General features: G+C 51.1%; 1 protein-coding gene across 1 annotated transcript; it reads left to right on the forward strand.

The window, feature by feature from the left end:
• The first annotated feature begins 2,444 nt into the window (after positions 1-2,444).
• Positions 2,445-7,801, forward strand: LOC120361842 (small integral membrane protein 10-like protein 2A). The gene is made up of 2 exons (XM_039464021.2): positions 2,445-3,258; positions 4,157-7,801. The coding sequence occupies exon 1, from the start codon at positions 2,660-2,662 to the stop codon at positions 2,894-2,896; it is 237 nt and encodes a 78-aa protein (XP_039319955.1). The 5' UTR covers positions 2,445-2,659; the 3' UTR covers positions 2,897-3,258; positions 4,157-7,801.
• Positions 7,802-12,135: the final 4,334 nt, after the last annotated feature.

Raw genomic sequence — 12,135 nt, forward strand, 5'->3', positions numbered from 1 at the left:
TCCTTTGGGTTACTTGAACATTCTTTAGAACTTCATTTTGATTTATCCATATTTTTAAAATATATGTCTTTGTAAAGTTACTTCAGTGGTTACCATAGGTGTATTAGTTCGTTCTCACACTACAATGAAGAAATATCCAAGACTGAGAAATTTATAAAGGAAAGAGGTTTAATTGACTCACAGTTCCGCATTGCAGGGGAGGTCTCAGGAAACTTTCAATCATGGCAGAAGGCAAAAGAGAAGCAGGCACCTTCTTAACAGGGCGGCAGGACAGAGTGAATGCAAGCAGGGGAAATGCCAGACATGGACACTTATAAAACCATCAGATCTCATGAAACTCACTCATTATCACAAGAGCAGCATAGGGGAAACTGCCTCCATGATTTCATTACCCCCACCTGGTCCCACCCTTGACATGTGAGGATTATGGGGATTACAATTCAAGGTGAGATTTGCGTGGGGACACAGAGCCAAACCATATCAATAGGCATTACAATATACATATTAACTTCTCACATTCTACTACCGCGGATATTTTAAACCACTTTAAGTTGTAGAAATCTTACTTCCATTTAGATTTATTTACCTGCCTCACTTTTAATGCAAATGTTTTAAGTATTTCCTCTCTATATATTAAATATTACATCAGATGACATAATAGTTTCTGCTTCAACCATCAAACATTATTTTTAAAAAACTAATGAGGAGGATGGTCTATTCTATCTACCCCTATATTTACTCATTCCAAATGTTCTTTTTCCTTCCTGAAGTGCCATCATCTTTGCTGTTTCTGTTTAGAAAACTTCCTTCTGCCATTCTTTAAGGATAGGTCTGCTATTTACAAATTCTCTTAATCTCCTTTTATCTGAAAATGTCTTTATTTCCACTTCATTCTTAAAGGATGTACTCATGGATATAGAATTTGTAGCCCCACCTATTGTCCTAGCTACTCCAGGGGCTGAGGCTGGAGGATCACTTGAGCCCAGGAGTTCAAGACTGCCGTGAGCTATGACCACACCACTACACTGCAGCCTGGGCAACAGAATAAGACCCTTTCTCTAAAAAATTATTTTAATTGTGTTTGGCAGCAGGTGGAAAAGTGGACTACCGATCAGCCCTGCTCCACACCATCTCCTTCAGTTTCCTCGATGCTCAGTTTTGACTTTTTTTACATTCCCATATAGGAATGACTATTGTCCAATCAGTGTATATGAATCTACTGTGTTCCTTCAACAGTTACATGGGCTACCATACAGATGATCAAGTGTGACGGCAAACAGGTATTTTGAGAGTTCTTAAATACCCACGTCAATCTTTTCTGTGAAAACTGGAATGGGGTCGGGTGAATCTACTTCTTGAAGTTTTTCAAAAGTCATGACCATAACGAAGTGTGAGCATTTACTTGCTTCATTAAACAGTCTGGAAAAACGCTTCTGCGTTTTGATTGGTTTACGTTTAATAAAGCTTGAATGAAACCACAAAAGGGCTTTTAAGCTCACCGGCAAATAAACAGGTCACAAATGAGCAAATGAAAACCTGAGACAACCTTGTGCAGCCACCAGGGCAAACAATGGATTAAGAACAGTGCTTAGAAAGGGAAGGACAACGGGGAAATTCGCCGATAAAGAGATATATGTGACCAGCAAATATACCAAAAACGGAAAATGGCACGCGTGTGGGATTGGTGGCACTCTGTAGCTCAGAGTTGCTGCACTATGCGGTTTAAAAAGAAATACGAATAAAAGAAAGGTACAGTGGCTTGGCTGGCCGGTTTCCGGGGAAGACCGTGGGAGAAGAGGGGTGATATGAAAAGGCAGAGGTTGCCGGGCGCGGTGGCTCAAGCCTGTAATCCCAGCACTTTGGGAGGCCAAGGCGGTTGGATCACGAGGTCAAGAGATCGAGACCATCCTGGTCAACATGGTGAAACCCCGTCTCTACTAAAAATACAAAAAATTAGCTGGACACGGTGGCGCGTGCCTGTAATCCCAGCTACTCAGGAGGCTGAGGCAGGAGAATTGCCTGAACCCAGGAGGCGGAGGTTGCGGTGAGCCGAGATCGCGCCATTGCACTCCAGCCTGGGTAACAAGAGCGAAACTCCGTCTCAAAAAAAAAAAAGAAAAGAAAAAAAAGAAAAGGCAGAGGCTTCTGCATCTGCTTTCTGTACCGAATCAGCGTAGCGGTCCAGATTGTCCTCCTCCACTCGCGACCCACCAGAGGAGATGGTATCAAAGCGATCCCTGGCAGCTCCGCCCTTCAATCCGCTCTGGCCTACAGAGGTGCCCGGAAAGAGGCGGGGCTGTGTGGGCGGGACGAGGAGCGGTGGGCGGAGCTGAGCATGCGGAGAGTGCCTAGTGGGCGGGGCCTCGGCTTTGACGGCCTCACAGGCTTCCGTTTGGGGGCGTGGCTACGCTGGGCACGGAGCTATGCTTGGGGCGTGGCTCGCAGTGAGTGGGTGTGGGAGGGGCGGAGCTGTACGGGCTCGAGGAGGAGGGGCCGAGGCTGCGGCCACCAGAGCCCGGCTTGGTCTGGGAAACCTGGGGGCGGGGCGGACAGGGCGCCCTGCGGCCGGCGGGGCGCGCTAGTGGTCGGGTCTGGCCACCTTGAGGCTCGCGCTCGTGCCGGTCAGTCGGTCGTCTGGGCCTGCGCGGGGCCCGGGCCCATGGCGGCGTCCGCGGTTCTGTCGGCGGCGGCGGCGGCGGCGGCCCTGTCTGGCCTGGCGGTGCGTCTGTCGCGCTCGGCGGCGGCCAGCGGCTCGTACGGCGCCTTCTGCAGGGGGCTCACGCGCACGTTGCTCACCTTCTTCGACCTGGCCTGGCGGCTGCGCATGAACTTCCCCTACTTTTACATCGTGGCCTCGGTGATGCTCAACGTCCGCCTGCAGGTGCGGATTGAGTGAGCGGCGGCAGAGGCCCGGCTGGAGGGGCGCCCTTGTCCCCGCCCGCCCCCCGCCGGGTCCCAGGCATAAAGGACAGCTGGGCCGCGGCGGGGGTCGGGGGCGGGGCGGCCCGGGCCCCTGGACTCTAGACCTCCGCCGCCCCGGCGCTACCGCCCAGCCCTGGCCCTGGCCCCGGGCCCAGCCCCGGTTTCAGCCCGGGGGTACCAGATCGCGCAGAAACGCACTGAACGGGGCCCTGCCATCGGGCTCCAGAAACTACCTGGGCTCGGCCGACCTGTTGCCTCATATTGGCCAAAGAGGGGGAAACCGGAAGGAGGGAATTCTGCTGCGGCGACTTGACTTTCCAGGCCCCGAGCAGAAAGGTAGGAGGCGACAGGTTGGAATGGGGGAGGGGCGGTGGCTCTGCCCTCCAGATGTCGGGGCGCCTTGGCGGTCCAGGGGAAATGTGGAAGGTACCGGCGCAAACCAGCCCGAAGAGCTGTGCAGCCCGGCTGGGAAAAAGGAAAGGCAGCCGCAGGCTCTCCCCTCCTCCCCAGTCACGATTCCAGGATAGGGTGAGGGGCGGCCGCCTCCCACCCACTCCCGAGTGCCCGCCTCTCTTTCTGAACAGGCCTGGAGGGTATGCCCTGAACCCTGGGGAATGGGCGGGGGGGCGGCCCAGGGAAGGGCCTAGAAGAGCAACAATGTCCCCACCCTTCTCCTCCCACAATTCGGTGGGCATAGGGAGATCGGTTCTCTTCTAGGACAAGCCCCACGTCTGTTCTCTTAGCCGTCAGCTCTGGGGCTCTCTGCAGCTCCTGCACAGCCCTTGGTCAAACTGCCTCCTGTCCTGTCTTTGAGGCCAGAGGACTGGTCTGTGCCTGCTCCTGCTGTCCCTTGTGCTCCCCTGCCCCTCCCTGAGGGCACCCCCCAAGCTCTGCATTTGGAAACAGGGAAGAGTGGGAGAAACTCATTCCTACCGTCCCCTCCCCAGCAGTCTTGCTCTTCCGCCATGTCAGCCCGTGCTCCCTAAGGCCCCTAGCAAGGCCCTCCCGGGGCCAGAGTCCCATCCTCCGGCCCCAGACGGCCCTGAGAAGCCCACTGTGTACTGAAGTGATCTGGGAAAAGGAGACCTCCCTGCGCACACAGCAGCTCTCAGCCTGGACTGGACAGAGCAGATGGAGGAGGGGCTTGCAGAGGACGCCATTCCTGGGGGAAGCAAAGACCTCTCTGGTGGCCAGGCAACTCAGGTCCCCATCTGTCTTTTTCTTTCTCTTGCAGGCATTGGCGTTTGTAGACCGTGACCTGCCCCTTCTCTGGCCTTGCCTGGGGGCACCGCTGGCCCTGGACCTGCCTGGGCAGAGGCCGAGTGAAGGGCCTGAACAGGAGGAGAGGAAGGGCCTTCCTAGGAGAGGCACAGCACGGACAAAGGCTCATGGGGTGGGGGTGCCCAGTGATCCGGGCCTGGCTCGGGAAGGGAGGCCCGAGTTCCCTGGGAACTGAAATCTGCTAGCAGCACTGTGAAGGAGTACATTTTCCCCTCCTGACAGAGGAAACCGAGGCTTCGGGGAGGTGGGGGATTTGCCCTTGACACGCAGATAGGAGGAGGAGGAATTGAGTGTGCCCCTGGGCCTGCAGGCCCCCACACCCCTCCCCAGTCTTCTCCAAGACCTGGCATGGTGGGAGGAGGGAGGGGGAAGCAGAGAGGAAGCATAGGGCTCCTAGGGCACCAAGGGAGACAGGGACCCGGGGAAGGGAATCTGGGGATCTAGCTTTCCTTGGAGCAGTATGGAAGGTAACAGGGAAGATCAGGACAGCCAGCTGAGATGGGAGACTGGAGACATGGGCCCCAGGACCCCTGGATAGCCAGGCTCTCCCCCACAGAACCTAGCTTCCCCACCCCACCTGGAGCTTCACCAAGGGCTCCTCAGCAGTGAAGTGGCACAAGCCTCCCAGTTTGGTGGCCGAGTGGAGGTGGTGGTGGTGGTGTGGCTCCTGGAGACACGACATAACCAGGAGGTGAGAAGGGATAAACCAGGGGTGGGCCTGGGCTGAGACTCATGGCATGACCCCAATTCTCTCTCCTGAAGCTTGACCCACCATGCCCAGGATCACACAGGAGAATCTCATCCTCACAGCTTGGATTGATCCTGGGGGCCCCCTGGTGTGCTGCTAACTGGTGTACCACAATGGTCAGCAGCAGCCCAGAGGGGAGCCAGGAAGAGACCCTTGCCCTCACCTTCTATCCCCATTTCTGCATCTCTTGCACTGGTACCCCGGGGTCCACGTTCCCAGTTCCTGGGACTGAAAACTCCAGCAGTCTAGCCAGCTCCAGGGACACAGTGGCCCAGCCACCTACCATGTACCCTTCTCAGCTGCCCGCTGGACCCAGGTTCTGAATGAAGCTGTCCACCTGCCTCACCCCAGAAGAGGCTGGATGGTGGCTGCCTCGTGCCCCCTGCAGTTTCCCACAGCTAGGGCCTGATGGCATGCCTCCTTGTGCCAAGTCTTCTGGGAATCCCTGACCCTGCTGGCCGCTCTCATCCACCTCTACCCTGTCCACCCTGGACCCCCTCTGGGGGCCTGTCAGCCTGCTGGTCCCCCTTACAGATCTCTGGGGGTCAGCCTTCGTGGGACAAGAGTGACACAGGGCTGGAGGAGAGAAATGAGGGGCCTCCTGGTGTCTGATGCACAGATGTGGCCCTTTCAAACCCTGATGTCACCCTCTGGGTGACTGGATCCCCAGCTCCAGCCTCTTCCTGGGCCAGTGAGGAAGGGTGGAGGAAAGCTCTTCTTTGAGTGCATATGTGGGTGTCGGGGGATGCCTGAGCCCTCCCGGTGCAAGGGGCTCGGCATGGTACCCTGGAAGCTGCTTCTCTACTGGGAGAAATGCGTGTCGGAGCTGCAGGGTACCCCACCCTCAGAGATCCCCCTCCCACTGCAGGGAGCCCCACCCCATAAGAGGGGCACGGAAGTCCACGTCTGCCCACCCACGGTGGCTTCTGCTGTGGCTGTATTGGCCTAGAGGGGCTGGTTGGGGAGGGCAGGGCTGAGCCCTCAGCATCTGCTCCTGTCCCTGCTTTTTCACTTCTGCGGCCTGAAGTGGTAGCCCCGCCTGCTGCTCCTCCACCTCCCTCCCTTTCTCTTCTCTCCCCAACGGGGTCCTTGCTGTGTGACAGGGTCTCCATGCACTTTATTTATTTGCAGTCTGTTTTCCAGGCAGCGGAGCTTCTACAAATGCTGACACCGACCGGAATGACTTCTGCTTTTCTGTATGTGATTTACTGTATACTGGTCAGCACAGGCTGGCCAGAGAGATGTTCTTGTTTCTGGTGTTGTCATGTCTTGTTTTCTCTAAGTTAAAAAAAAAAAAAAAAAAAAAAAAAAAAAAAAAAAAAAAAAAAAAAAAACCCTTGATTTAATACACTAAAATCCCAACTGGAGGCCTCCTGTGTCTGGTGGGGGATGCAGTAGCCCCGGGTGGAGAGAGGCCCTATGGTGAGGTCACCGGCTCCCATGGCCAGGAACTGGCAGGGAGAAGCCTCCGAGAGGGAGGGCTTGGGGAGCCTGTGGCAGGGATGGTGTTTCCTGTTCAGAGGCTGTGCTGAGACCCAACTTGACCCAGACCACTGCCCCATGAGAAGCAGGCAACAGCCTAGCCTGGCCTAGAGAGGTGCCTACTTGTCCTGTTTACAACATCTGTTCAAATGACCCAAAACGTAAATCCTCTTCTGCTTTAGAGTCTGGTTATCAAAAGTGCCTGAGTCAGTAGAATCCTGAGGGTGAACTATGGTGAACTGAACTGAAGCAGACTCCACGAAGGTCATTGTGTGAAGCGCTGAGAGACCCCTCCCTGCCCAAGGCTACCTCCCACTGCCTCCCTACCAGCCAGGTTACTGCAGAATCTTGGAGAAGATAAAGGACCTGGACCCAGCAGCCTGCTTCCCTTCCCTGACCTTGGAGGCAAACTGTCCCATGAGAGCCTCCCTCCCAGGTGACTCCCACAGGAGAGAGCTCCCTAGTGGCTGCTGTGAGGGTTGGCAAGCAGGCAGAAGGTGAGGGAGGGAGGGCTGAGGGGAGTATTAGAGGAAGGCCCACAGGGCCCCTGGAAGGAGGCATCGGAGGACACAGGGAGGTGGCAAAGACTCAGGAGTGCAGCCTGGATTTAGGGGCCCTGGGGGCACTCCTGTTGCTAAGGGCTACCCAGGGGTCAGAGCACCCTGACAAGGAGGACCCCTCCAAAAGCACTGGTGCCAACACCCTATGGCATCTGCCACCACGGGAGAAATGGGCCCCAGTCCCTGAGCTTCCCTCCCCTTTGTCTAGATGGTCCTCTTCAGTCCCTAATGGTCCCACTCCCACTCCAGTGATCAAGTGACTTGGCAAACCAAGATGGGGGATGATCCTCCCAGAGCCTGGCTCCAAGTCCTCCTGAAGAGGGAGGGCCACCCCTCCCATCCCTGCTACAGAGGAAGGGAAGGCGGGAAGGCCAGTTCTGCTCCGATGGGAGCCCGGGAGACCTGAGCCCTAAGCCCTGAGCCCAGCTCTTCCGCTTTCTACTGTGTGGTGCCAGGCAAACTGCGCAACCTCGAGTTTTTAGTAAGGCTCCTTTGGGATGCTTGTAAGCAGCAAATACGTTGATGCCTGTTCAATGGTTGTCATCAGATCTCACCTGGAGCAGCCTTGTTACTGTGGCGAAAAGGAACCAAGTGAAGGTAACGGACCTCTGATGAGAGGCTGCCATGTGCCAGGCGCATTCTAGGTGCTTTGCATTCTAATCTCATGATAATCCCACAACCCCCTAACCATTATCCCCATTTTACAAAGAAACCAAGGACAGGAACCAAGTCTGAAATAGAACCCCAAGCAGAAGCTCTTTTCCTGAGATCCCAATCCTCCCTGGAGAGGCAGGGAATTGGGCTGGAGTAATGGTGGAATGGAATGCCAGAGAAATGGGCTGGAGTAAAGTTGGAAGATGATCTTGTTCTTTCTGCGTGCGGTGCAGGAGGCAGATAAGAAAACAATGTGCAGCTGGGTACGGTGGCTCATGCCTGTAATTCCAGCACTTTGGGAGGCTGAGGCAGGCAGATCACAAGGTCAGGAGTTCAAGACCAGCCTGATCAACATGGTGAAACCCTGTGTCTACTAAAAACACAAAAATTAATCGAGTGTGGTGGTGCACAGCTGTAGTCCCAGCTACTCAGGAGGCTGAGGCAGGAGAATCGCTTGAACCCAGGAGGCAGAGTTTGCAGTGAACTGAGATCGTGCCACTACACTCCAGCCTGGGCAACAGAGCAAGACTCCATCTCAAAAAAAAAAAAAAAAAGAAACAAACAAAAGAAAAGAATCCAAGGCTTGGAGTGGGGACAGACCTGGGGGCCTTCTCCAAATGGAGCTCCCCAGTGGGAGCAGCTGGGGCCACCCTGAGATGGGTTCACCTGTTTTTTCTCCATCTTACCTCCAGAGATTGGCTGTGAGCTAAGAGATTGAGTCAGTAGAAAGCAAGAGAGCAACTAAGCGGGCAGTTCCTGAGGCACCAGAGCAAATACATTGAGAAATGGGAAATATAAAGAGCATGCAAAATCCCATCCTACTCCTATTCACCCCACCCCCAAGGGAAATTGCTGCATTTTGGACAAATTTCTACTTTGTGTTGGTATAGGAAAGAAGAAAGAACACACTACTTTGAAACTTTCTCCTCCCAGTTCATATTTATCTTTCCATGTTTATTTTTCTATATTCAAAGTCACCTAGTAGTCTCTTGTATGAAGGTATCATGCATTTCTCAATGCTTCTTTGTTATTTCCCATTGTTTATTTGGGGAGTTTGCTCTTTTGGTTGTTGATGGCATTTGGTTTTCTTTCTGTTGCTTTGTCTTTATAAACATTGCAGCTGGACCTCATCAAAATTAAAAACTTTTGTGCATAAGAGGTCACTATCAAGACAGTGAAAACACACCCTACAGAGTGGGAGTAAATATTTTAAAATGTATATCTGCTAAGAGATTTGTATCCAGAAATATAAAAATAACTCTAGCTCCTTAACAAAAAAGATGACCCAATCAAAATATGGACAAAGAGTTTCAATATACATTTCTCCAAAGAAGGGATACAGATGGCCATCAAGCACATAAAGCAGCTCATGTCATTAGTCATTAGGAAAATGCAAATCAAAACCACGATGAGCTACCACTTCACCCTGACCCACTTCACGCATTAGGATGGTTATTCATTTATTTGAGACAGAGTCTTGCAATGCCCAGGCTGGAGAGTAGTGATGCAATCTCAGCTCACTGCAACCTCTGCCTCCCGGGTTCAAGTGATTCTCATGCCTCAGCCTCCCAAGTAGCTGGGATTACAGGCCTGAGGCACCACACCTGTCTAATTTTTGTATTTTTTGTAGAGACAGGTTTTGCCATGCTGGCCAGGCTGGTCTGAACTCCTGGCCTCAAGTGATCAACCCTCCTCAACCTCCTAAGGTGCTGGGATTACAGGCGTGAGTCACCACACACAGCTCAATTAAAAAAATAATAATAAACTAAAATAACAAGTGATAGGATGTAGAGAAATTGGAACCCTTGTTCATTACTAGTGGGCACATAAACTGATACAGCAGCCACTGTGGAAAACAGGTGGTTCCTCAAATAGTTAAACCTAGAATTATCCTATATCCTGGTACTTCTACTCCTAGGTACATACTCAAAGGACTGAAAGCCGGCACTCAAATAAATATTTTTAAATGAATTTTCATAGCAGCACTATTTACAATAGCTAGAAGGTGGAAACAACCGAAATGTCTATCAACTGATGAACAGATAAACAAAACTTGCTATATTTATATACTGGAATATTATTCAGCCCAAAAAAACTCACAAGGAAGTATTTTATACCTATTACAAGAGAAAATATTACACTAAGTGAAAGAAATCAGACACAAGAGATTACATATTTTATGATTTCGTTTATATGAAATGTCCCAAATATGTAAATTCATAGAGACAGACAGCAGATTAGTGGTTGCCATGGCCTAGGGGAGGGGAGGATGGAGAGTGGCTGCTTAATGAGTACAGGGTCTCCTTTTAGGGTGATGAAAATGTTTTGGAACTAGCAGTGGTGATGGTTACACAACATTGTAAATGTACTAAATGCCACTGAATTATACATTTCAAAATGGTTGATTTTATGTTATGTGGATTTCAACTCAATAATGACAACAAAATTTCTGACACATTTCGTTATCTCACCACTGGGCCTCTTCCATAGATGAACTTCTTTCCTGGCCTTTCTTTCAATCCCCTGCAGCCCTCGTCCTGATCCTGTATTATAAAAAGCTTATAAAAATCCCATTAGTTCCCAAGCAATCCTCACCCTCTATTCCTTCCCCATTAGGGTGGCTCAGAAAATGGGAATCTCCAGTGAACAATGGGATCATTGAGTACTGATCCGGCCAAATTCTTCAACTGCCTGACCAGTGGAGAACAGCACAGACTTCTTGACTCTTCCTCCTGGCCTCCTGTTTTGGAGAAAAAACAGAGCATTCCTCTCCCACCCCAGCAGGCTCACCCACACTTCTTTAGTCTGGGCTCCTGGCTTTAACCCTGGGGCCTTCTCCTTGGATATGAATGTCTTGGCCTTATAGTTACATTTGTATGCCACAAACACATTAATGCCCAACCCCTCTGGATGCAACCCTACATCATCTCACATTCCCAATTCCTCCCAGAAAGAAGATCAAGGGACAAGCAAGACCCCAGGCAGCAGAGAGCAGCCGAGGCTCAGTCATTTGCCACAATGCTTCAAATATGACGTTGATGGAGAGCAGACATTGAGTCTATATTAGTCCATTCTCACACTGCTATGAAGAAATACCCAAGACTGGGTGATTTATAATGAAGAAAGGTTCAATTGACTCACAGTTCTGCATGGTTGGGAAGGCCTCAGGAAACTATCAGTGTGGAAGGGGAAAAAAGCACATCCTTCTTCACAAGGTGGCAGGAGAGAGAAGTGCTGAGTAAAGGGGGAAAAGCCCCTTATACAACCATCGATCTCATGAGAACTCACTCACTATTATAAGAGCAGCATGGGGGTAACCAAGCCCATGACTGAATTACCTCCCAAGGATCCCTTCCACCACATGTGGGGATTATGGGAACTACAATTCAAGATGAGATTTGAGTGGGGACACAGTCAAACCATATCATTCCACCCTTGGTCCCTCCCAAATCTCATGTCCTCACATTTCAAAACACAATCATGCCTTTCCAACAGTCCCCCAAAGGGTTAGCTCATTCCAGCATTAACCCAAAAGTCCACGTCCAAAGTATCATCTGAGACAAGGCAATTCCTTTCTACATAAGAGCCTGTAAAATTGAAAGCAAGTTAATTACTTCCTAGATACAATGTGGATATAGGCATTGGGTAAATACATCCATTCTAAATCAGAGAAATCGGCCAAAACCAAGGGATTGCAGGCCCCATGCAAGTCCGAAATCCAATAGGGCAGTTATTAATCCTTAAAGTTACAAAATGATCTCCTTTGACTACATGTCTCATATCCAGGTTACACTGATGCAAGAGGTGGGCTCCTGTGGCCTTGGGCAGCTCAGCCTCTGTGGCTTTACAGGGTACAGCCCCGCTCCCAGCTGCTTTCACAGGCTGGCATTGAGTGTCTGTGGCTTTTCTGGGCACATGGTGCAAACTGTCAGTGGATCTGCCATTCTGGGGTCTGAAGTCTGGGGGATGGTGGCCCTCTTCTCACAGGTCCACTAGGCAGTCAGCAAGCCAAGGAACCAAGAAAGCTGGTGTTGTAACTCAGTCCAAAGTTAAAGGCCTGAGAACAAGAGTAAGTCCTGGGGTCTGAAGACCCCAAAACCATGAGCTCTTATGTCCAAGGGCAGGAGAAGACAGCTTATACCAGCTCCTGAAAAGAGAGTGGATTGGCCTTTATCCCATCCTTTTGCTCTATTTGGGCCTCTAAGGGATTGCATAATGCCCACCTACAAAAAAAAAAAAAAAAATCAAGGAATTAGAACACTGACAACAAGAGATTCTTCTAAAAGTTCACTGAGTCAACAGAGAAATTACTTCTTTTTATATTTATAAAAATATGGAAAACCTTTCAAATTAATTGTTAGTCTGCAATCTAACTTTCTGCTCCGTTGCTGTTAACATTTCTTAAACCAGTACACTAGCGTGAGTGATGAATCTCATCATCAGCATCTCTCCTTCCCACTCTTGTTCCCTGGGTAGGTGCATCTCACC

The sequence above is a fragment of the Saimiri boliviensis genome, chromosome X (assembly GCF_048565385.1).
Source record: "Saimiri boliviensis isolate mSaiBol1 chromosome X, mSaiBol1.pri, whole genome shotgun sequence".
NCBI lineage: Eukaryota > Metazoa > Chordata > Mammalia > Primates > Cebidae > Saimiri > Saimiri boliviensis.

What these genes read in the sequence shown, in the direction of transcription:
- LOC120361842 (XM_039464021.2), top strand. Translation starts at nt 2,660, where the DNA reads ATGGCGGCGTCCGCGGTTCTGTCGGCGGCGGCGGCGGCGGCGGCCCTG.